The following is a 26,679-nucleotide window of genomic DNA, read 5'->3' as shown; positions in this document are numbered from 1 at the left end:
AATGTATTGTAACGTTTTAAAACTGTATAAACTGCCTTAATTTTGCTGGACCCCAGGAAGAGTAGCTGGTGCTTTGGCAGCAGCTAATGGGGATCCATAATAAATACAAATACCTGATCTCGACTCCTCCTGCCTGCCTTCCATCTTTGAGGACATGTATTTCCATTATTAGAGGTCACTCGACCATCTTGTCAACATAATAAAAAATCTTTGTCAAGCGTCAAAGTCTCTTCCTGTTTCCGTTTCAACTTATTGATAAATTACTGTTACTGATTGGCTGGAGGCTACACACCTGATTTCCCAGGTCTAGACCACAGACTGATTGGACATTTGTGTAGCCTCCAGCCAATCAGTAACAGCTGAAATGGAAACAGGAAGAGACTTTGGCGCACAAGGACTAAGAATTTGACACCCCTGTCTTATTAAAGAACTGCCAACACCTCCCGGAGTGTCTGGTGACAGTGAGAGGATTGTATAGTGAGACAACGTGAAAAAGATGGGTTAGATAGAGAGATGGTGTTATGTCATACTGACCATCTGAGCATGGTTGGTCTCTGGGGCAGAGCTTCTTCTCAAACAGACAGCCTGAGAAGCACATGGAGAGGGGGAGGAGAAAGAGAGAGAGAGAGGAAAAGAGATAGAGAGAAAGACAGAGAAAGAGGGAGGGGGAGAACAGAGAGAGATAGAGGGAGGAAGAGACAGAGAGGAGGAAGGGAGAGAGAGATTTTCTATTATTTCAGATTTTCTGGCAATTGACAATATGTCATGACAATAATGTACCCTTGAATTAAACTGGGGGAGGGAAATGAGAGAGCGAGAGAGAGAGAGAGAGAATTTAAGAGCCGTTAAATTCTATAACCAACTAAAAAGAAGCGATTCCTAAACTTCCATAACAAAGCCATCACCTACAGATGGATGAACCTGGAGAAGAGTCCCTAAGCAAAGCGGGGCTCTGTTCACAAACACAAACAAAGCCCCAGGACAGCAACACATTTAGACCCAACCAAATCATGAGAAAACAAAAAGATAATTACTTGACACATAGGAAAGAATTAACAAAAAAAACGGAGCAAACTAGAATGCTATTTGGCCCTAAACAGAGAATACACAGTGGCAGAATACCTGACCACTGTGACCGACTATTGAGAAAGGTCGCCGTAGGCAGACCTGGCACTCAAAAGAAGACAGACTATGTGCACACTGCCCCACAAAATGAGGTGGAAACTGCGCCGCACTTCCTAACCTCCTGCTAAATGTATGACCATAGTAAACACACACAGGGCATTAGGAAAGTATTGACCCCAAGACTTGTTCCACATTTTGTTAGATTACAGCCTTATTCTAAATTGGATTAAATAAAGCATTTTCCTCATCAATCTACACACAATACCTCATAATGACACAGCAAAAATAGGTTTTTAGACATTTTTGCAAATGTATTAAAGATTTAAAAAACAACATAAATACCTTATTTAAATAAGTATTCAGTCCCTTTGCTCTGCTTCCATTGATCATCCTTGAGATGTTTCTACAACTTGATTGGAGTCCACCTGTGATAAATTCAATTGATTGGGCATGATTTGGAAAGGCACACACCTGTCTATATAGGGTCCAACAGTTGACAGTGCATGTCAGAGCAAAAACCAAGCCATGAGGTCAAAGGAATTGTCCGTAGAGCTCCGAGACAGGTTTGTGTCGAGGCACAGATCTGGGGAAGGGTACCAAACTATTTCTGCAGCATTAAAGGTCCCCAAGAACACAATGCCCTCCATCTTTCTTAAATTGAAGAAGTTTGGAACAACCAAGACTCTTCTTAGAGCTGGCTGCCCGGCGAAACTGAGCAATCGGGGGAGAAGTGCCTTGGCCAGGAAGGTGACTAAGAACCCGATGGTCACTCTGATAGAGCTCCAGAGTTCCTCTGTGGAGATGGGAGAACCTTCCAGAAGGACAACCATCTCTGCAGCACTCCACCAATCAGGCATTTATGCCAAAAGGCACCTAAAGTACTCTCAGACCATGAGAAAACAGATTATCTGGTCTGATGAAAGCAAAATTGAACTATTTGGCCTGAACGCCAAGCATCACGTCTGGAGGAAACCCTGCACCATCCCTATGGGGATGCATTGTTTTGGCAGCATCATGTTGTGGGGATGTTTTTCAGCATCAGGAACTGGGAGACTAGTCAGGATTGAGGGAGAGACGAACGGAGCAAAGTACAGAGAGATCCCGAATGAAAACTTGCTCCAGAGCGCTCAGGACCTCAGACTGGGGTGAAGGTTCATCTTCCAACAGGACAACGACCCTAAGCACACAGCCAATAAAACACAGGAGTGGCTTCAGGACAAGTCTATGAATTTCCTTGAGTGGCCCAGCCAGAGCCCGGACTTGATCCCGATCAAACATCTCCCAAGAGACCTGAAAATAGCTGTGTAGCGACGCTCCCCATCCAACCTGACAGAGCTTGAGACGATATGCAGAGAAGAATGGGAGAAACTCCCCAAATACAGGTGTGCCAAGCTTATAGCGTCATATCCAAGAAGACTCAGGGCTGTAATCGCCGTCAAAGGTGCTTCAACAAAGTACTGAGTAAAGGGTCTGAATACTTATGTAAATGTGATATTTCAGTTGTTTATTTTTAATACATTTGCAAAAAATTCTAAAAAACTGTTTTTGCTTTGTCATTATGGGGTATTGTGATGTCATTATGGGGTATTGTGATGTCATTATGGGGTATTGTGTGTAGATTGATGAGGGGGGGATTTAACATATATATATATACTAGAATAAGGCTGAACGTCACGTGGAAAAGGTTTGTGGGTCTGAAGACTTTCCGAATGCTCTGTATATTCCTCAGATTACACAGACCCACCAAGAATCCACATTCTGATAAACTCCCATATTTACTGGGTGAAATACCACAGTGTGACATCACATCACAGCAGCAGTGTTTGTGACCTGTTGCCACAAGAACAGGGCAACCAGTGAAGAACAAACACACTTGTAAATACAACCCATATTTATGTTTATTTATTTTCCCTTGTATACTTTAACAATTTGAAATGTCTCTATTCCTATGGAACTTTTGTAAGTGTAATGTTTACTGTTAATTTTTTATTTCACTTGCTTTGGCAATGTAAACATATGTTTCCCATGCCAAAAAAGCCCTTTGAATTGAGAGAGAGCAGGGGGTTGTGTTGGATGGCAGACTGTGTTTGTATGTATGTATGTATGTATGTATGTATGTATGTATGTATGTATGTATGTATGTATGTATGTATGTATGTATGTAGCAGTGTGTGTGTGTGTGTGTGTGTGTGTGTGTGTGTGTGTGTGTGTATGAAGGAGGTAATGGGTGACCTTTACAGAGCTCCAATCTGCTTGGGGAGGAAACACGGCCAGATGTGACACAACACGGCTGTACACACTGAGTGTATGTGTGTGTGTGTGTGTGTGTGTGTGTGTGTGTGTGTGAGTGAGTTTGCATTCATGATTATGTGTGTATTGTATTACAAAAACAGAAACGGGAGACAGACTGGCCTAGAGGGCTGTCTCTCTGTGGGGAAAACAATACGATTCCCCAGACACAAAGACAAGATCACAGACAAGACAAGATGAAACATAGACGAGAAAACAGAGCATCTGTCCGTGCACCAGAAACAGTATTAGTTGTCTTTCAAATACTTTAGCTGCATTTGATTGAGTTTGCCTGGCGCCGAGCAACGGAACCAATGGAATAGTCGCAACGGTCCAAGCCCCGCCCATCTGCCACTTCTGGCAGGCTCAATCAAAGGCTCAAAGTATTTGAAAGAAGTCAGATACTATTTGAATCCATGTCTGTATATATCTGCGATATGATGACTAATAGACGCTGTATCCCTCCCTTTCTTCACACTCCTCTCTCTCTCTTCCTCTGTCCATCCCTCTCTCTCTTCCTCTGTCCATCCCTCTCTCTCTTCCTCTGTCCGTCCCTCTCTCTCTTCCTCTGTCCGTCCCTCTCTCTCTTCCTCTGTCCGTCCCTCTCTCTCTTCCTCTGTCCATCCCTCTCTCTCTTCCTCTGTCCATCCCTCTCTCTCTTCCTCTGTCCGTCCCTCTCTCGTCTGTCTGCAGCAGTACCAGGGGAGATTGTTGCCAAGCTAGAGTCCATCACAGACTGGACAAACCACTAGTGCACTGCCCCCGAGCCCCAAGAGCATGTCAATCAATCAACCGCATGCAAAAATACAGACTATCAATCCCAGGGGGCTAGGTCATAGTACATCTCTTGTTCTAGTAATGAGTATTGCTGTATCCTACATCTAAGAGAATATACTTTGGCCCTGCATTCTAGGCCTATTCTGAACTGTTGTACAGCACTGTGTTGTATCACGTATTTTGCATTCTATCAGTTGGTGTGACCTTGTGATGTCATCTATGGCAATGTCCATTGTGTTCTACCTCAAGAAACTCAAGATGTGAAATAAGACCAATAAACTGAAGTGACCTGGGTTGTAAGTATCATAGCAACAGTAATTTCAAACTGCATGGCGTAATTCTCTGGGCTGTTTTTTTGTTATTTCAGCTGTTCAGAAATATGAGGTAGAGATGTAACACACAACACAAGTTTATGGGGATTCTAGGTTCTCTCTGGGGAAGAGGCATGTACTGTAAGCTGATGATGTGTATCCCACAACAGTCAATAAAATCTATTACAGCAGTCAATGATTAGCACAGGACTGTAGCATGGCAACATTTGCTGCATTGTGCTGTATACATGCGTGAGTCAGAGCTCCATAAACAAAGGAGTTCCAAACAGCATGGACATAATTATCACCTTGGATGTTTCCATCCCACACACACTTTATGAATTCAATCCCATAGTTAAACTCAGTCACATGACTGGGTGTTTCCTGTTCTTTCTCCATGATGATCTGAGTTTGTTTTCCTCCATCTCCCTTCCCATAATCTCCCCCTCAAACTCTCAAACTCTCTCTCCCCCTCAAACTCTCTCTCTGCCTCACAAACTCTCTCTCTGCCTCACAAACTCTCTCTCTGCCTCACAAACTCTCTCTCTGCCTCACAAACTCTCTCTCTCCCCCCTCAAACTCTCTTTCTCCCCCTCAAACTCTCCCTCTCTCAAACTCACTCTCTCTCAAACTCTCTCTCTTGCTCTCTCTCTCTGCCTCAAAGTCTCTCTCTATCCCCCTCAAACTCTCTTTCTCCCTCTCCCCTCAAACTCTCTCCCCTCAAACTCTCTCCCTCTCAAACTCTCTCCCCCTCAAACTCGCTCTCCCCCTCAAACTCGCTCTCCCCCTCAAACTCGCTCTCTCTCTCTATCCCCCTCAAACTCTCTCTCCACCCTCAAACTTTCTTTCTCCCCCTCAAACTCTCCCGCTCTCTCTCTCAAACTCACTCTCTCTCTCTCTATCCCCCCTCAAACTCTCTATCTCTCAGCCTACAGATGCGCTACCTTAAATTGACCCTGCTTCTCACAGCAGGAAAATTTAATTGGAATTATTATGTGGATTATAATTAATGGACATTTTTGTAGGGGTTGATACATTTTCCGTTGGTGCAAATCAGGTGGGTATTACATACTTTAGAAGCCTTTTAAAACCTTGAATACACTAAAATTTGCAGGATACATCTCTGCGACAACAGTGATCAAATTAAGATAGCAGATCTGTACCACTGGGAGTCATGGCCTGGACAGAGGAAGTGGGGGAGCACTCTACGACACAAGGGCTATTTTTAATGTGTTACTGCAACTACAATCATATCCTTTCATATCTGAAATGACAATAAAGTAATGGGCTATAAGTGCAGGGATAGAGTGATGACAGACACGACATGTTGAGTTGAATAATGGTGAGTCTGGTGAGGCTTTGTCCATTTGAATTCTCTTTTATAGCTTCAGATAAGAGTCTGAATCTCAAATTATACCCTGTTCCCTATGGGCCTTGGTCAAAAGTAGTGCACTATATAGGGAATAGGGTGCCATTTGGGATGCAGTCTTATATTTGACAGATTTAAAGGGGTAATCCTAAACTTAGAAATGCCTCATGAGAATGTTGTACCCCATCAGAATCCAACATGATAAGCTTGATTTACTCCAATGTGAATGTAAACAAACACTGTATAGCCTCAAAACATGGTTAAAACTGTCATTTGTATATAATTGATGGGCAGAATTTGAGAGTGGTTCCATTTCTCCAGCCACCCCATCCCTCAACTTTTTATCAAAATGGTGGCGGGGAGGCCTCTTTGTTATTGTTTCAACTGCGGATGGCCCTTTTAATCTTCAGAAAACAGACTTGTTTTTGTCCTCCGAGGTGTATATAGACAGATGGCCATGACAGGTGATGCTATGGGCTGAAGTTACACACCACCTGTGTCTCACCTCTCACTGTCTGACAACCTGAGAAATGTAACACCCCACCAGATCTAACAAGTACCATATTGTGATTCATAACCATCAGATCTAACAAGTACCATATTGTGATTCATAACCATCAGTACCATCGGATTTAAAGACTGTTATAATCTGATTCATAACCATCAGTACCACTGGATTTAAAGACTATTATAATCTGATTCATAACCATCAGTACCATCGGATTTAAAGACTGTTATAATCTGATTCATAACAATCAGTACCACTGGATTTAAAGACTGTTATAATCTGATTCATAACCATCAGTACCACTGGATTTAAAGGCTATTATAATCTGATTCATAACCATCAGTACCACTGGATTTAAAGACTATTATAATCTGATTCATAACAATCAGTACCACTGGATTTAAAGACTATTATAATCTGATTCATAACAATCAGTACCACTGGATTTAAAGACTGTTATAATCTGATTCATAACAATCAGTACCACTGGATTTAAAGACTGTTATAATCTGATTCATAACAATCAGTACCACTGGATTTAAAGACTATTATAATCTGATTCATAACAATCAGTACCACTGGATTTAAAGACTGTTATAATCTGATTCATAACAATCAGTACCACTGGATTTAAAGACTGTTATAATCTGATTCATAACCATCAGTACCACTGGATTTAAAGACTGTTATAATCTGATTCATAACCATCAGTACCACTGGATTTAAAGACTGTTATAATCTGATTCATAACCATCAGTACCACTGGATTTAAAGACTATTATAATCTGATTCATAACCATCAGTACCACTGGATTTAAAGACTATTATAATCTGATTCATAACAATCAGTACCACTGGATTTAAAGACTATTATAATCTGATTCATAACCATCAGTACCACTGGATTTAAAGACTGTTATAATCTGATTCATAACCATCAGTACCATCGGATTTAAAGACTATTATAATCTGATTCATAACAATCAGTACCACTGGATTTAAAGACTATTATAATCTGATTCATAACCATCAGTACCACTGGATTTAAAGACTATTATAATCTGATTCATAACAATCAGTACCACTGGATTTAAAGACTATTATAATCTGATTCATAACCATCAGTACCATCGGATTTAAAGACTATTATAATCTGATTCATAACAATCAGAATAGGTGAGTTATACTTGATACATACACGTGTATATGCCTCTTCAGCTTTGTTAGTGTTGTGCCTTAAACATGCTCAGTAAATTGGTCTGGCCATCCAACAGAATCTCCAAATACATTAGAATGTATGCAGATCTCACTCATTCCTGTTTATTCACATGGGGTGATGCCGTATGACTGAAGGATCCTTCAGGTTCTGACTACAGTCGTGGTGGTGAGACACACCGATGGGGTGCGCTACTATTGGTTTATTAGTTACCTGCAACAATGTTAGGCCTACTGTTTCACTTCTGATAACTCCACAAACCGGCATGTCAAAAGGAAGGCAGTCATAGCCAGTGAGACATGGTATAATTCTCCTCAGATTGACACACACGGTAAGTAAGCAATAACCGCATTACAAGATAACCAACCGTGTCGAACAGCTGGAAATCAAGGAGGCAACGCAATACCTTTTCCCCTAGTGTGATGAACTAACAGTAGTCAGGTCTACATCTCACCAGAACTGAGTTAAGGTCAGTGTATGTGCCTGCCTGTCTGCCTCCACAGCACAGGTTTAGCCTGCCCTACAGCACCGAAATGTCAAGCGGCCATCGACACAGAAAACAAGCGCACTGTTCTGAACCATCAGTGCTTGAGTCTGTGTGTGCCGTCTGTCCATGGTTCTAAAATGACTGGCTATAACCAACGCACATGCCATTGACGTAGAGAGTATGTATGCACTGTCCATGGTACTGAAATGAGCGCGCAGGCGCTATTGATGTACAGTTCGAGGTGGTAGGATTGGCTGCAGCCTACATTGATAAACTGCCAGCAGTATGCTGCCTACATTAGAACAGGATCCAACTTTAGTAATTGAACTACTAACCAGCCTGGAGGGCGTGAGGTCATGTGTGGTAAGCAAGTGAGTGGTTGTAATCGCAGTATTACAGAATGGGCCTTGGTAAACCTATGACAGTGGTTGCCTAGGTTGTCATTCAATTTCATTGCATTGGGTTGACATTGCATCAATAGCCAAGTGCGTGTTGTTTAAACTTAGCGCAGTACATTTTACACAAATCAAAATGACATCGTCATCCACAAAAGCAAAAACACCAGACCTGTAGCCGACACAAAAACCAAACCCTAATCTTCTGACTTTTGAATGAGGTGAAGAAGGGCTCTCCCTCGCTCTCAAACTGTTTTTTTTTTTGAGCGCGCGGAGCCAAGGCGTGGGGCACAGCAGGCTATTACTGGTCCTTGCTCCACTATTATTGCGGAGAGGAGCTATGATGAATCATGCCTGACGCTGTTTTCGCAAAACCCATCATTCAATCCAAGCAGAAGTCTACAGCCTCAAGTCACTAATCAAATTTCACATTCACATTCAGCCTACATAAATAGGCTCCAATAGCCTAAACAAACATAACTGACATCCAGAAATTATGTTGAATCACATCTGAATCTCTCAATTTCTTAACATTTGTAATGTAGAAGTAAATTCACGTTGTTTATAACACTATGCTACAATGCACAGAAAAGCAAAACAGTACGGTGAATGATACTAAAATAATTGAGCATATGTGGCTATATTCTTAGTTGCTATTCTGGCAAATCCAGGTTGAAGTAAGTAGCAGAATATGGCTCATGGACCCCGTCAATATATTGCATTGATTTACTCGCTATACGCTATTGCCTTGGCTGACATTTCTAAATGGCTGTGTGTGTAGACCTGTTACCTGCCTCTGAGTGACTCAGTTCATTTATCTCCCTTACCGTATCTGCTTGACATCCCCGTCTGATAGCACACCGCCATCACACATAACACGCTCCATAGTCGCTGAGATCCCATGGTTTCCCCCAAGACAGACAGAGCTGTTCAGCGGTGCGTTTTAAACCCTCATGATCCGTGTCAACTATCGGAGGGACTTTCTAATGTCGCACATCCACTCCGACTCCAAAGGAAGGACGTGGATTTTCGGCAGCAGAAGCGCACCAAATGTGAGTGCGACAGCAAATGTTGCGAGAAATGTGTAAATCCCGGGATGCACGCTGCTTCGGATCAGGAACGGAAGGAGTTAGTCTTTCTGCATGGCTGGTTTACCTTTGGGAGACCCACCATTGCATCATAGCCCACTAGGCGAAATTAACAAAGTTAAAGTAATTTTTACCATGTATTCCTCAGTTCCTCTAAATATACTGAGGAAACATATAAAGGCAACATGTAAAGTGTTGGTCCCATGTTTCATGAGCTGAAATAAAATATCCCAGAAATGTTAGATACTCACAAAAAGCTTATCTCTCTCAAATTGTGCAGACACTTGTTTACATTCCTGTTAGTGATAATTTATCCTTTGCCAAGATAATCCATCCACCTGACAGGTGTGGCATATCAAGAAGCTGATTAAACAACATGATCATTACACAGGTGCACCCTGTGCTGGGGACAATAAAAGGCCACTCTAAAATGTGCAGTTTTGTCACACAACACCACGGATGTCTCAAGTCGAGGGAGAGTGTAATTGGCATGCTAACTGCAGGAATGTCCAACAGAGCTGTTGCATGTTCATTTCTCTACCACAAGCCACTTCCAACCTCGTGTAACCACGCCAGCCCAGGACCGGACAGCTGATGAAACTGAGGAGTATTTTTCTTAAAAAAATAACTTTGGTAGGGAAAAACACATTCTGATTGGCTGGGCCTAGCTTCCAAGTGGGTGGGCGTATGCCCTCCTAGGCCCACCCATGGCTGCACCAGTGCCCAGCATTGTGAAATCCATAGATTAGGGCCTAATGAATTTATGTCAATTGACTGATTCCCTTATATGAACTGTAAACTCAGTAAAACTTGTGTTTAGATTTTTGTTCAGTATATTTGTCAACATTGTATGTTGTTTCACCACTGGTACTAGACTTGCTAAAGAGTGTGGGCCAAACACTTCATTTTCAATTGGAGCTCCAGTGCAACATCAGAGGCAGAGGTTAGAGAAGCAGGCCTCAACCAGAGGGTTGCCGGTTCGAATCCCAACTCAAGACGGGAAAATCTAGTGCGGAAATGCATCATCTGCCGTTGTGCCTTTAAGCAAGCGACTTAACCCCCTATAATTGGTCCAGGGGCGCTGCAGTGCCCATTGCGTCCAGTCTTTAGGACTATGTGTGTGTGGATTGAGTGAACAAAAACAAGGGAAGGAGAGAGGATGTGTAGATTAAACATGTATTATTTTATCAACCATTTTAGTTCATCAGAAACATCATTTGAAGGAAACTTTCCTTGCCTCTGAATGTGTGCAAAACATTCTGCTGTAGCACTGTGTGTCATGTGAGTATACAAATAACACAGTGTGTAGAGAGACCCAGAGGAGGACATCTGTCTGTCCTTCTGTCCATGCTGTGTCCTTCCCCCAGGCTAGTCCACAGTCACCATGTCTCTCACAGTGGGGAAGAGCTCAAAGAAGCCCTGGTAAGAACAGACGGAAGACACATCATCATACATCAACATAGTGAGACATTATGGTTCACTATGTCTGGTCAGAATACAACACAATTAGACCCATAGAATGTACAGACTGTCTGATACCACTTTCACACTAACGTGCTGTTCCCACACTGTGCTGGCTCTGATATTTTCCTTCCACATTGTTCAGCAACTACAGTAGATGCGTACCCAGGCCAGGCAGAACCGCTTGGCTCAGTTTGGCTCATAGAGAAACAGCAGAGTGAAAAGGGTATCAGTGTGATGGAGTGGGTCAGGGTCAGGGGGTCATTCCAAAGCCACATTTTCCTAATTGACAAGCATTCAAGGGAATTGGAAATTTAGTGTACTTCCTGAATTGAAATTAACCCCAACCCTGGAGTGGGTTAGTACAGGGTCCAGTACCTTGAATAGGTTGGTAGACTGGAGCACTCCAGAGGTGCAGCACATCTCCCTGATGGAGTGCATGGCCAGCTGGGGGGCACCGATGTCCAGCACGGGGATCCCCAGGCGGGAAGACAGGATGGGGCCGATGGTGGTCCCACAGGGGCTGTCGTTACGCACCATCACATCCTGGGGCCACAGAAACAGGGTCAGGAGGGTAATGAATTAACACATGCTTACTAGGTACAGTTGAAGCATCTGTGGAGAGAATAAAACACATGTACTGTTACATTCAGATTTATTTTATTACATTTCCATGTGCCATGGATGCCCATTAATCACTCAGACATACATTGGATGTCAGCTGTGTGGGGAAACTCAACATGAGTCAGAACTGGAACTGTCCTTCCTGCATCTCTGCTATTTAAATCGGGCTTTACACCGGTCCATTCCTCTGAGTCCATATGGGGGTGAATGAGTGCACACCTCAGGGAGGGAAATGGACCAGAGCGGTAGTTTCACCAGGGGTGAATAAAGTGCCCTTGTGGGAGCGGAACATCTTCATCTACTCTTAAGAGGCAGACGTTCTCATTTCAGTCTCCCTCATCTCTCCCATATGCTTGGTTTAAAATAACCCCTACCCCACTGCACTAAGGCATGGTTTAAATCCCCCCCACTCCCCACTGTACCACGGCATGGTTTAAATCCCCACTGCACCACAGCTTGGTTTAAATCCCCACTGCACCACAGCTTGGTTTAAATCCCCACTGCACCACAGCTTGGTTTAAATCCCCACTGCACCACGGCTTGGTTTAAATCCACACTGCACCACGGCTTGGTTTAAATCCCCACTGCACCACAGCTTGGTTTAAATCCCCACTGCACCACAGCTTGGTTTAAATCCCCACTACACCACAGCTTGGTTTAAATCTCCACAGCTTGGTTTAAATCCCCACTACACCACAGCTTGGTTTAAATCCCCACTGCACCACAGCTTGGTTTAAATCCCCACTGCACCACAGCTTGGTTTAAATCCCCCCCACTCCACCACAGCTTGGTTTAAATCCCCCCCACGGCTTGGTTTAAATCCCCCCACAGCTTGGTTTAAATCCCCACTGCACCACGGCTTGGTTTAAATCCCCCACTCCACCACAGCTTGGTTTAAATCCCCCCCACTCCACCACAGCTTGGTTTAAACCCCCCCCACTCCACCACAGCTTGGTTTAAATCCCCACTGCACCACGGCTTGGTTTAAATCCCCACTGCACCACGGCTTGGTTTAAATCCCCACTGCACCACAGCTTGGTTTAAATCCCCACTACACCACGGCTTGGTTTAAATCCCCACGGCTTGGTTTAAATCCCCACTACACCACGGCTTGGTTTAAATCCCCACTACACCACGGCTTGGTTTAAATCCCCACTACACCACGGCTTGGTTTAAATCCCCCTACACCACGGCTTGGTTTAAATCCCCCCCTACACCACGGCTTGGTTTAAATCCCCACTACAGAAACGGCTTGGTTTAAATCCCCACTACACCACGGCTTGGTTTAAATCCCCACTGCACCACGGCTTGGTTTAAATCCCCACTACACCACGGCATGGTTTAAATCCCCACTACACCACGGCTTGGTTTAAATCCCCACGGCTTGGTTTAAATCCCCACTACACCACGGCATGGTTTAAATCCCCACTACACCACGGCATGGTTTAAATCCCCACTACACCACGGCTTGGTTTAAATCCCCACGGCTTGGTTTAAATCCCCACTGCACCACAGCTTGGTTTAAATCCCCACTACACCACGGCTTGGTTTAAATCCCCACTACAGAAACGGCTTGGTTTAAATCCCCACTACACCACGGCACTTTCTTCACCTCAGCACTACTTTGCTAGGAGATGTGCCCCTTGCAGAGTGGATTTAAGAAACAAGATCACAAACCCGCGCAGTGCACCAAGCACACACAGAAACAAGTATGTATGAACAAATCACGAGCACACACACACACGCGCCAATTACCTGAAGAGGCACACCAACACGACTGGCGATCTCTCTCAAGATGGAGGCTGTCACAGCCGTAGTGGCATAGCGCTGGTTACTGTTGAATTTAACTACAGGACCCTGAGAGAGAGGACATTCAGACAATCACACTGACTACAACTTCAGATATCTGTATAGAAAACATACATAAATGTATAGCATGTCTGCCACAAATATTACACAGGTACACCATGACTATTTTACCTAAATCTAAATTGTAGACATTTTTTGTAGAAGATTCCAACATTATGTCCACCAGTTCTAATGTGGGTTTTCAGTGCGTATTGCTGAGGGGGTCATTTGAGCTCTGTACCTTGTGGAAGGCTGGTCTGTGGTTTTCATCATGCTTCTCCCTAGGGTGAAAATTAAAGTCCATTAAAACTAGAAACACAGCAAACATCTTTCAAACTGTCTTCTGGTCCCAGCTGGCACAAAAACAGTACAACAGCAGTCAATTATATATCTAATATGATATAAATATATAAATGAGACTACTATTCCCCAGGTATACTGTACACTGACTGGTAGTTGGGATGTTGTTCTTGAACCTGACTGGTAGAGACAGTGTGAATGTTAGTATGTTTTCTATGGGGAGTAACAGCACATTTTCTCTAGTAACATCCCAACTACCAGTCAGGGTCTAGAACATCATCCCAACTACCAGTCAGGGTCTAGAACATCATCTAGACCTTGACTGGTAGTTGGGATGATGTTCTAGAACCTGACAGGTAGTTGCGATGATGTTCTAGAACCTGACTGGTAGTTGCGATGATGTTCTAGAACCTGACTGGTAGTTGCGATGATGTTCTAGAACCTGACTGGTAGTTGCGATGATGTTCTAGAACCTGACTGGTAGTTGCGATGATGTTCTAGAACCCGACCTCACTTGCACACTTTCTGTGATGGATCTAAAAACATTTGATTGGTGTAATAATGGGTTGGAGGCTGAGGCTCCACCATTAAATCCATGGCAGGAAGTAGACACTTTGGGAAAATGGTGGAGAATTGGGAAGCAACCACAGAGTGATTAACAGTACGGCGTTTCTATAGGGAGTAGGAGTAAACTGACTGGTAATTGGAGTGTTACTATAGAGACTGGAGTGATTGACAGGTTACTGTATGGTACTGACTGGTAGTTGGGGTGCAGGGCGTGGGCCATGTCGGCGCTGATCATGAAGGAGCGTGGCACCGCCTGCTGGAAGGCTGTGAGGTTGGTGGGGGAGGAGGACAGTCGACTCAGGATCAGCTCTGTCAGGTTGGACGCTGCCCCCTGGGCGCTCTCTGACCCCACCTACAGGCCAAAGGGGGAAGTGTTAAGTGTTAGGGTTTGCCAAACCAGTTCCCTCCTGTAAGTTTATACTCCAACCCTGTTCCTAGAGAGATACCCTCCTGTAGGTTCACACTCCAACCCTGTTCCTGGAGAGAGACCCTCCTGTAGGTTTATACTCCAACCCTGTTCCTGGAGAGCTACCCTCCTGTAGGTTCACACTCCAACCCTAATTTAGAGCACCTGATTCTATTAATTAGCTGGGTGATAGGATAAATCAGTCATTTTACAACTGGGGTTGGAGTCTAAACCTGCAGGAGGGTATCTCTCCAGGAACAGGGTTGGAGTCTAAACCTACAGGAGGGTCTCTCCAGGAACAGGGTTGGAGTCTAAACCTACAGGAGGGTCTCTCCAGGAACAGGGTTGGAGTCTAAACCTACAGGAGGGTCTCTCCAGGAACAGGGTTGGAGTCTAAACCTACAGGAGGGTATCTCTCCAGGAACAGGGTTGGAGAGCCCTGAGTTAGATATAGAGGCCATATTGACAAAACATCTCAGAGTAGGAGTGCTGATCTAGGATCAGTTGTACATTTTTAATTATAATTAATCAGAGGGGGAACCTGATCCTATATCAGCACTCCTTATCAGAGATACTTTGTGAATATGTCCCCAGGGGGGTTTCCTAAGCACCAGAAAACCCTGGGCCCTAGTTCTAGTTCATAGCTATAGGCCAGTGAAGGAGAAGCCCTAGCTCTACACAGAAGAACTTTAGCCAACACAGGACTGGGGGACCGACCTCTTCATTGTCAAACAGAGTCACCATCCTGATGTTAGGGTCTGTGGCCAAAGAGTCTCCAGATATGCAGGAGTCCATCAGAGCCTATTGGACAGAGGAAAAGAGGGTACAGGTTAGGGGAATTAAGGTTAAAGAAGAAGTAGAGGTTAGGAGAATAAATGGTAAGGTTAAAGAGGACGTTCACATTATGGTGGTAGTCATGTTCCGATTCCTCTCGTCCCTCTCAAACACACCGGAGGAAAAGATGTGAGCTTCCTACTCTCAGATCTTTATGTACTTTGAGAAGGAGACCTGTTATTAGTGTCTGGAGGTGGAGTGTTGAGTTGGAACAGAGGAGACTCACCTGTAGGGCACAGTAGCAGCTGTGGAGGTTGTCCAGACGGGGGGAGTAGATGAACTCTTCAAACACACCTCCAATTGCCTGTGCAGCAGACACACACAGACACACGTCAGTAATCTGTTATCGATGTCATTAACAACAGAGGGGGAGGAGGTGGAGGAGAGGAGACTCACCCCTGGCTGAGTGTCAGCCAGACACAGCTCAAAGTCCAGCAGGGCCTCAGGCTGAACGTCCAGCTCTGAACACAGCACCTTGACCAGGGCTGGGTGGTGCTTCTCTGCCTGGACAAGTGACAGAGATGGAGAAATGTACTAAAGGCCTACTGAAGTTGTGTAAGGCAAGTGATTGATTAGTGTGTGTGGTACATTGGACTGTGTATAACTATCTAGTACTGCAGAGTGTACAGTGAGAGATATGGATAGTTAAGCGTCTTACAAAAGTGGTGGCATCGCAGGCATCCCCAGTGGAACAGCAGCCAGTCTCCAACTCCTCCTGTACAGCAGTGGCTAGGATGGGCACTCTGTCACACACACAGTTACTAAACACTTATTTTCCTGTCCAAGTCATGTTTGTTCTCCTGGTCCCTTGAGGGGTGTATCTCAATAGTCTATAGTGGTCTCCTCCCCTTCAACTGCACTGATGTGAAAGAACAGAACAGGTGACAGCAAATTCCTGTCATACTGCCTTCACCTGTCCTGTCGTCAGATCAGTGTAGATGGAGGAGAGGAAGCCAGTTAAGACTTCTGACATGCAACCTGGGACTTACAGGTGGTTCTCCTTGTTGGGGCCGAAGGAGTCATTAATGTCCCTCTGGAGGTGGATGGCCAGGTGGGGGATCCTCATGATCGGCCGGGGCACGTGAACCAGACGATGGACCAGCTTATCTCCAGTCTGCACCACAATAACACAACAACTCCCATGTAAGGTCCTCTCACAAACACACCTCCATTCTCCAGACACACTTCAACACATAGGTCATGAAAGTTCAGAAACCTAAGAATGGGCCAACCTTAACGTTTCAGTTGTGAATGAAGGGTTAGATGGGTAGGGTTACATTGCCATACCTTGACCATAACACGACCGGCGATGGTCAGATCCCGGTCAAACCAGGTGTTCCAGATTCCTCCTCCGTAGCACTCCACCCCGACCTGCAGACAGCCCTGTTTGGTCTTCTTGGACCGTGGCTTAATCTGAATCAACCACACAGAGAGAGAAGGATGTCAAGTTAGCGACCAAATACAAGTATGACCTACTATCCCCAGTGGTTGGCGGTGTTAGCCCTGGGTCGTGTTCAGTAGGGTACACCGTAGAAAATCGTTTGGCAACAGAAAACTAAAATATTTGTTCTTAAAATGGACATGTTCAGACATTACCTGACTGTTTCAAAACATGTTGTCCTTAATGAACACGGCCCAGTCATTTTCCCAGCGTGTCCCAAGTGTAGAATTTCATCCTTACCCTCAGACAGGGGCTGTCTGTGTGTGCTCCAATCATAGTGAAGCCATTGCCTGGTTGGAAATGTCCACCCACAGCAAAAGCAATGATGGAGGAGTAGTTACGGGTCAGAAAGTACTGTTGAGAGAAGAGGAGTAGTTAGTTCTCAATTAAGCACAGTTTGACAGGAAAATATTACTTGATCCCTATATGATGAAGCCCTATAAAGCTGTGTAGATTAGTGTCAGACTGGAACCTCCATGTACTGACTGACCTTACTGGCAGGCTTGATGTTCCACTGCTCAGTCTCCTTCAGCTCAGTAAAGCCAGCCCCCAGCAGACGGGACTTACACTCCTCAACCACTGCTCACAAATAGGACAGAGTGAAAAGAGCAGGACATTAACTTCAAGCCACATCATTCCTTTTATGAATTACAACCTGTGCAACCGGGGGACATATCAATTAACTGTCTGATAAGAGGGTGGCTTTAAGGCGAAGGATAATGTGAATGGACTGTACATGGAGCAGAGTGCAAAGGTAGGCTACACAACAAAACGCATCCGTACAGCCTCAGAAAGAGGACATCCGCCTGCAAGATATCTATCTTATTTAGAGATCAAGGTCCATTTAAGTTAGGTCCAAATAGGTCTCCCACTGCATTTGGTTACATGCGCTTGACAGCTACATGCCTACAAAATATTATATTGCCATTGTTCTGAACCTGTAGTACTGACACCATTTCTTTAACTATCAAACTACCAGTCCTAGAATGATTTGTGTTCTTACCGTGGTATGGAGACACTCCTTTGTTCACGAACTGCAGGAACTCCTTGGCAGCAGTCTGCACAGCTTCCTTTGAACTTTTCATGATCAGTGACTAGAGAAAGCAGAAGGATAACGTTACAAGCCATGACTGATACAGCATTGCATTGGGAAGCAAAACAGAAAGAGATATTGCTGAACAGCCAGCAAAATACAATTTAGAAAGAAGAAGTGTCATAACATGACAATAGACTGTATGGCTAGTCCAAAAACAGAATACACGTTTAGCTGAGTGAAGAATTAGACAGCAGGCTAATCCTTGCTTGCTAGCTAGCTAAATCAGCTACGTTAGCTAGCCAACACATTGTAATGCAAACCTTAGACACAGCAAACGCAGCTTCTAAAAGTTGAATCAGACCGCTCTGAGCTAGCTACACCGCTTAATAAACCGACTGCAAAATCATAATTTATGGCGCTTACCTGCATTAATGTTTAACTGGACTTTTAAACTGTGTACCCGGTGTAAAGCACCCGATAAATCTGACAGATTTGATAAAGACCACCGATGTAGAAACTAACCATGGGTCATTTGAGGGGAGGGGAACGTGGTATTGCCCTCTGCTGGCCAGGAGGTGAAAGTGAAACAAACAGTGGATAAGAACCAAATACAGTATACACAAGATCGTTCCAACATCCAACTTGGCCCACTAATATTAGACATTTTAAAGATTGGAGACAATTTGGGAAGCATAAGTCAACCAGGGATCAGTTTTCCCCACTTTTCTACAAAAAGTTTAAAGGATACGTATATATGGCATTTTTTTGCCATTTTATTGTGCTTTCCAGACCCCCTCAAACATTTTAAACCATCCTGCTCTTTTCACTCTGTCCTATTTGTGAGCAGTGGTTGAGGAGTGTAAGTCCCGTCTGCTGGGGGCTGGCTTTACTGAGCTGAAGGAGACTGAGCAGTGGAACATCAAGCCTGCCAGTAAGGTCAGTCAGTACATGGAGGTTCCAGTCTGACACTAATCTACACAGCTTTATAGGGCTTCATCATATAGGGATCAAATAATATTTTCCTGTCAAACTGTGCTTAATTGAGAACTAACTACTCCTCTTCTCTCAACAGTACTTTCTGACCCGTAACTACTCCTCCATTATCGCTTTTGCTGTGGGTGGACATTTCCAACCAGGCAATGGCTTCACTATGATTGGAGCACACACAGACAGCCCCTGTCTGAGGGTAAGGATGACATTCTACACTTGGGACACGCTGGGAAAATGACTGGGCCGTGTTCATTAGGGACAACATGTTTTGAAACAGTCAGGTAATGTCTGAACATGTCCATTTTAAGAACAAATATTTTAGTTTTCTGTTGCCAAACGATTTTCTACGGTGTACCCTACTGAACACGACCCAGGGCAATTATTTATGGAGATATGGTCATGTGAATCTAGTCCAAAATCGCCACATGCATGCAGCTGGTTGGTGGCCATATTTAAAATTACCACCAGGGGACTAATGGACAAAATCAGTTATGGCACTATAGCCAAAATGACATATTAACACATTCCCTATATGTGTGTGAAATGTTAGTGGCTCTATCACAAAGTAGCAAAAATCTTCATGAGCTGCTGGACTATGGTCAAAATGACCCCTATTAAAACTGCAATATGTAACGTTTGGGATGACCAGACCTAATTCACAAAAACTATCATTTCTTACATCTGTCATTCTCATTGTGAGCTATTTCTATGCTTCCCATTCTTACATTTACATTTACATTTAAGTCATTTAGCAGACGCTCTTATCCAGAGCGACTTACAAATTGGTGCATTCACCTTATGACATCCAGTGGAGCAGCCACTTTACAATAGTGCATCTAAATCTTTTAAGGGGGGGGGGGGAGAAGGATTACTTTATCCTATCCTAGGTATTCCTTAAAGAGGTGGGGTTTCAGGTGTCTCCGGAAGGTGGTGATTGACTCCGCTGTCCTGGCGTCGTGAGGGAGTTTGTTCCACCATTGGGGGGCCAGAGCAGCGAACAGTTTTGACTGGGCTGAGCGGGAACTGTACTTCCTCAGTGGTAGGGAGGCGAGCAGGCCAGAGGTGGATGAACGCAGTGCCCTTGTTTGGGTGTAGGGCCTGATCAGAGCCTGGAGGTACTGAGGTGCCGTTCCCCTCACAGCTCCGTAGGCAAGCACCATGGTCTTCTTAAGTTTAGTTGTTGCGTCTTTTACTTTCAGTTTTGTACACCAGTTTCAAACAGCTGTAAATACAATATTTTTGGTTATGGAAAATATATTTAATAGCGGTTCAGATGGTACAATGATTCTTTACACTTTACTTGCTTGTTTTGTCACAAACAGAAATTTGGCACCTATAAGGTCTTAAGAGTACTTTATGATCAGAATTACTTTCTATATTACCTGTGGGATTTATTTAGTGGGAAGATAACATTAGCAATTTTTATATTGTTTGGAATGATTTGACTCTATTTTATCCCGAAGAAAGCACAGTGATGCTGAAAGGTTTGTGTTTCTTTACCCAATAAATGACTGGGTAGTTATACATATGGAGTGCGCGATTTTCTTCTAACAGGAAATCCAGATGGCAGCCATTTTATTAAAATATCAGTCCTGGTTGATTGACAGGCTTCCCAGACTGCCTTCAATCTTTAAAATAGTCCTTAAGGTAGAAAGTATTAGTGTACCAAGTTTGATACTTGTATTATAAAATTGTACAACCATTGAATGTATCCACTGGACGATATTGCGTGGCAGCAGAAAGATGAGCACCAACCCAAACTGTCACCCTCAACAGGCAGAAAAATAATGTTACAATAATTAAATGTTTAAAAAACAATAGTGTAGTATACAGCTTTCTGAAGAAGCAACATCATGGGTATTTGTGTGCGCTTATCTATCACTTTGTGTTGTCAGTTAGAGACAAGCTACTGATGTTACTGCTAGTGTCTTATAAGTAGATAGAAAGGCTTTCCCACTAATATTCTCAATTAAATGTTAACTACAAAGTATGCCTACCTGGCTGAATGATATCATGATTATTATTTGTTTCAATTGGGAGGGGATTTGTTTTGCAAACTGCCATCGCAGTAGCCTACAGAAACATCGCTAGCATTCCGCCACTGTGTCAAAACGCAACCAGGAGTCTTCAGCCTTGTCACTGAAAGATAGCCACACGTGTCTCATGAGAGGAAGAATGCATTATTTTTTAGAAGTGAGACCTTTAGTGTGATGTAGATAGCCTAAATGTGATGCTAATAAAATGGGTATTGATCAGTAAAATGTACATCAGCACTCAGCAGTGCCACAGTACACATATACCTGTGCAAAATCCTCTCACAAACTCCCTTAAATTCATATAATGTATTGCTCTGCTGTATGTGTCAATTGGGCATTTATTAAGGTAATCATTTCAAATGAATTATTAATAACAGAAACATAGCACTTGATAAGTTTCCTGTTATTAACCTGGAGGACCAGATCTAACCATCACTTACATACACTTGATATAACCCCTCTCGGTCTTGTAGTGGTGTCTATCATCTGTCATTGTTGCTGGAGCAGGAAGTGGAACTCTTGACACATAGTTTATTATATGTAGTGGTTGCACTGCATAGCCCCTAGACACAACCCAAGAGAAGTATTGTCTTTGTGAAAGTCAGACATAGAAGCGAGAATACATTTACCCAGCACCAGATCATGTAACTGTTTCATACCTGTCAAAGGACCATCACTTTGGTTTGCCTTTTGTTCTGCCGTCGGTCTGAGCAGAACATATTGGACCAACGTCTGGTTCTGCAGTGGGTCAGTATGCATGCATGCAGCCACGCACAAACAAACAGTCAAACATTTTGTTCCAGAAAGCATCTGCTGTGTAAAACCATGTTATGTTACATTCATTCACTGGTCTTCTCTTCTTTTACACATTCAGGCTTTCTCTGCTTCTGCTGGTGTGGTGTGTGTGCACAGCCTTAGAAGGTAAGATTTGTCCTGTTCTCAAACACACAGCATGCATGTACAGTTTGTACAACACTGAAAAAGGAAAGGGGTCCTGTCCTCATATTTCAGTTGTTAAATATTAACAGCATTATCATTACCTCGTATAAGAATAGGAGTTCTACTCAGCACAATCTGAACTGCATTTATGGAAGCAGAAACATTTGCGTCAGAATATATATATATATATATGTACACACACACACACCTTTCTCTTATGCAACAAACTGGGCATTGCAATTGTAGTCAATGCCAAACAAACATTTTAAATGAAACAATACACTTACAACTAATTTTCCTTCATGTTTACAGAGATTCAAGTGAAAACATTGGAAAAAGGAGCAGATTTGGGCACTCTTTCCTGTCCAAACCAAACCATTAATAACATGACGTATGTAATATGTAAGGTAGATAGAGTGAACAGTGGTGGGAGTGAGTGTCAAGTGTCTCTTCGGTTTGACCAAAATGGTACAGACAGCACTTGTGACCCCAGAGTCACACTACAGATAGAGGGTGACAGAGTGTTTCTACACATCACCAACATACAACCATCTGATGAAGGGAACTACACCTGTCAGTGTACATATAATGGAGGAACACATTCTTTGCATCTCAATATTTCTGTCAATGGTAAGTGTTTGGTTTGCGTTTCAGTTCAATAGACACAATCTGTAATACACGTTTAGCTTGTACTGTGAATGTTTGGTCTCATTTAGTCATCTCTACCATCACAATCCAAGTGAACTGGATTGTATCAAAAATAGTCTTTAAATTGAGCATCTGTCAACAATTTTAATGACCAGAGTGGAGGAAGAGAAACAAGCCATATAGGATCACAATGAGTTCTTCCCCTTTTCTTTTTCAGGATCCCATGTCATGATAATAACAGCCTTTGCAGGATTTGTAGCCGTCGTGGTCCTTGGAATAATCAGGAGGAAATGTCATCTCAAGTAAGAGATTCTTATTAGCTTGTTAAAATAAAAGTTGATGGCTATGACATATTTGGTAATTTAATTAATCTATAACTTTGTTACGGAGGTCCTGTAATAATATACTGTAAATTCAATCTCAAATAGCAATCTGATCTACAAATCATATAGAGAACTATGGGCCTCAGAAATATGCGGTAGGCTATACTGTAGGTCTAATATTTGTTTCTGCTCTCTTGCCAAGGAAATATCAATGGTGTAACTGTGAGTGACAAAGAGCTGGCAAGAGAGCATGAACAGATCTAACTGAAGTCATGAAATACATGAGGGTGTGACATAGGCTACTTGACCTACATTCAAGTCTGACTCGATAAGGTTATTGTAAGTCACTAATAACTGAACTGTTTAGGGTTTTCACTTCCTGCCTTGTCAAAAATTAGTGTAGGAAAAAAACATGCATGCAGCCACGCACAAACAAACAGTCAAATATTTTGTTCCAGAAAGCATCTGCTGTGTAAAACCATGTTATGTTACATTCATTCACTGGTCTTCTCTTCTTTTACACAGCAGGAGAACACAGCAGAAAGCGGTGTACACCTTTAAAGAGGTGATGCAACAATACGGTCCTTTCAATCAGGGCTGTTACTGCTTGCTGCTCTTACCTGTAGTCGAAAGACTGTCAGGGCTGATATTGCAGTCGTAAGGCATCTGCAGACTATGCTCTTTCACATTTTGAATTGAATTTGACAACATTTAAAATATTTCCACAAACCTATATTACATTTACAAGTGTAATATGGTGACATATTGTTAATGTATTTGTAGGAGGAGCAACAGGACATTGATCCCTACAACACGCTCACAAGAAGAGACAATGGGATCTACTCAACTCTCCAGCTGACACCTTTTAACCCCTGACCTCTAGCACCGTTGACCAATGACGACATGTCATTAGACACCTTTTTCTATCACTAGGGGTTAAATACTATTTCACCAGCCCTGGATATACAACTGTACAGTATGTCCATTTACTGTATATCTTGATTACTGTAATGCCCCTATTTTTACAGCTGATACACTGACTTTATATAGTTCCATTGATTGGTTACTGACACCTGGCTGAATAGGTCCTGTACTGTAGATAGTCTTCTGTTGCTGTAAATATCAGCACTTACTGTATGAATCATGCACATTGTTACGTATAACCAATGTTCCTGTGGACAGATGTGATCATGTGCATTTCCACCAGGTGTCAATGTTTTGCATTTGTAAAATATATTCCTTGCAGCAGTATGTACAGTCATCATCACAACATGCTTCATGACAATGCATTTTCCTTGCTTTCAATGGTCCATCGCCATTTATCATGTAGGCCTACATGAATTACATGTTCAGGGGAAGAGATGTAACGACAAAACTAAAGCATTCATTAAAACTTCACTTCCAAACAGATCCATGGCCTCTATAGTAATATGTATACTGTATGGATCTAACTCAGCATGTACACTCTAGAGGAAAACAAACCATTATCTACAGTACATCAGGCTTATATGATATAAGAACCCTTCAGCCTTGTGGTGGTGCAGTATCTATCATTGTTTGTGGAAAAAGGAGGAAGTGAACCTGTTGAGGTGTCTGTAGTTAATAATTTGGCCTCGTGGTGCTTTGCAAAGACCAGGATGCACTAGTAGAGGTCCAAGTGTTTCTGTGAAACAGTAAGACAGGTAGAAGCTAGAAAACAGCACCACTTCCTCCTCTCAGCTCTCAAGGTCCATTATAACTAGTCAACCCAAGTTTTAATTTGTTTCTCTGTTGAACAACTAACGTTGGATAGACGTTGAGTTCTGTACTCAGTCTGAGCAGACAACATTGAGTAAGGTTTGGTTCTGCAGTTGGCCAGTATGTTTGTATTCAGGCTGCTTCTGGTGCAGTAACCAAATAAGATATCAACTTTACTTTTTGCTCAATCTAAAACCCATGAAACAGGACACTCAATCTGTTTCCCTTCATGTTGGTAGTGACTGAAATAAGACATCTGTCTGCCCAATTATTTTTTGTAATATATACGACTGAGTGATAAGTGGGGGGGGGGGGTGACTGTCAAGTGTAATTTCGGACCAACCATAATGGTACAGACTTCACTTGTGACCCCAGAGTCACACTACAGCTAGAGAATGACAGAGTGTTTCTACACATCACCAACATACAACCATCTGATGAAGGGAACTACACCTGTGTGCATCACGGAGGAACATCTTTTTTTTCCATTTCAATATTTCTGTCAGTGTTTCTACACAGTGTTTGATCTGATGGTGTATATTATCTCTGCTTACTTCACTGACGTTCAGTGACCTTTAAATTGCTACAGTGTGATAACGAAAGTCACAGTTGACAGAAATGTTATTGGTGCAAAATCCTCTCACAACCTCACAAACCACAAGGACCTTATTTATAAACATTGAGTAAATTTCACACTAAATATAAATGCGTGTGCCTTTTCTGAAAAGACTGGGCACCTGCATGTTTCCAATTATAAATCAGACCCGTCTTGAAACTGGATGTGTATGAAAGAGTATTAAAACTCTGCCTGAAAACGCCCATCATTCAGCTGTGAATGGTCCTGGTGCACCAAAACAAACAAAACAGTGTCAAGGGAAGCCAGTTTGGATTTGGCTTCAGACCAATCACATCAAGCCAAATGTCTTTGACAGAAAAAAACGTGAATTGTTGCATCTCGCTGTGTTGTTGTACTCGGGTGGCTAACTAGCTAGATAAAAATCTGCCCTTTCCTAGCCATGGATGGAGATTTAGACTTGTGGTTTAACTTAATTCTCCATACTGGCCAAAAATTATAACAGCGATTCTGATCCAACCATAAATTCATATATTGTGCCCTTGACCTGAGAGGATGGAAGTTCAATATGTAACTAGATGTAGAAGGTTAATAGCCTGGCGTATTGTTGTCCATGACAGGAAGTTAGTCTAGTGAGCTGGTATTTTAGCCAGGTAGCCTAGGACAACAAAAACTAAAAGCGTATACTGTATGACAGTCATAGATCGTTTAAGCAACATGAAAGGGAGGATGATGGCATTGGTGTTTCTCTACAAGTAGGGTGAGTCAACATGTTTTTCTACTTGTACACACACACACAGAAATCAGTACCATGGACAACATATTTAGCTTACGTTGATTGGCCTAAATCGTTTTGGTATCTTTTAGTTATCACTTTATTAGACTAAGCATAGGTGATTAGATGTAGAAATGTTGAAGTTGAAATGGTGCTGGAATAGTGGAGGCAGCTCCTGTTTTCTTTGTGACTTGTTGTAACTCTCCATGGTTCTAAATCAATAGTTGTTTAGTAGTACTAAAATGCCAGACACATTACCTTGCTTGACTATGCTGTAGGTCACATAAGTGTTTGTTACAGGCAATATGTTTTGTAGACTTCACTGGACAGATGTTGCTCTCCGTGTTTGTAAATAAACAAAGGTGTGGTTGAATTTATTCTGCCATTGTCTTCTCATTATCTCGGCCTATATATCACAGTGTCCAGGCAAATTAACTAACAGGTTATAGTGCAAACAATGCAATTATCACAACACATAGGTGATTTTACCCACGTACCCCTACTGGCGCACAGTCCATTTTATACGTACAAAGGGTTTATAAATGAGGCCCCAGGACTTTATTGCCCTGCTGCAG

At 42.9% G+C, this 26,679-nt stretch overlaps 2 protein-coding genes and 1 long non-coding RNA gene across 5 annotated transcripts in view; 1 reads left to right on the top strand and 2 right to left on the bottom strand.

Moving 5' to 3' along the window:
* ptprnb (protein tyrosine phosphatase receptor type Nb) overlaps positions 1-9,571 on the bottom strand; it is a 43,413-nt gene extending 33,842 nt beyond the window's left edge. For 2 of the 3 annotated variants that reach the window (XM_065022973.1, XM_065022990.1), the window contains exons 1-2: positions 9,305-9,570; positions 535-585 (exon numbers count right to left, since the gene is read on the bottom strand). In XM_065022973.1, coding sequence (XP_064879045.1) covers positions 535-585; positions 9,305-9,380 — 127 coding nt within the window. In that variant the 5' untranslated portion in view covers positions 9,381-9,570. Of the gene's footprint in view, positions 1-534; positions 586-9,304 lie in introns of all 3 variants that reach the window. The other variant, XM_065022981.1, reaches the window with a different exon arrangement.
* Positions 9,572-10,727: 1,156 nt separating this feature from the next.
* Positions 10,728-18,593, bottom strand: dnpep (aspartyl aminopeptidase). Its single transcript, XM_029654444.2, has 15 exons — positions 18,506-18,593; positions 18,050-18,140; positions 17,537-17,625; positions 17,287-17,400; positions 16,893-17,018; positions 16,595-16,719; positions 16,264-16,348; positions 16,002-16,109; positions 15,832-15,909; positions 15,489-15,572; positions 14,557-14,717; positions 13,740-13,779; positions 13,406-13,507; positions 11,405-11,572; positions 10,728-10,984 (listed from the first exon to the last, which is right to left on the bottom strand). Exons 1-15 carry the CDS (start codon positions 18,509-18,511, stop codon positions 10,934-10,936), a joined length of 1,428 nt encoding a protein of 475 aa, XP_029510304.1. The 5' UTR covers positions 18,512-18,593; the 3' UTR covers positions 10,728-10,933.
* Positions 18,594-22,849: 4,256 nt separating this feature from the next.
* On the top strand, positions 22,850-24,393 carry LOC115126731 (uncharacterized). The gene is made up of 3 exons (XR_003863205.2): positions 22,850-22,997; positions 23,544-23,583; positions 23,802-24,393. It is a non-coding gene; the product is annotated as an uncharacterized LOC115126731 (long non-coding RNA).
* The last annotated feature ends 2,286 nt before the right edge of the window (positions 24,394-26,679 follow it).

The sequence above is a fragment of the Oncorhynchus nerka genome, linkage group LG2, assembly GCF_034236695.1.
Source record: "Oncorhynchus nerka isolate Pitt River linkage group LG2, Oner_Uvic_2.0, whole genome shotgun sequence".
Classification (NCBI taxonomy): Eukaryota; Metazoa; Chordata; class Actinopteri; order Salmoniformes; family Salmonidae; genus Oncorhynchus; species Oncorhynchus nerka.
This window is presented reverse-complemented; position numbering and strand designations above follow the sequence as displayed.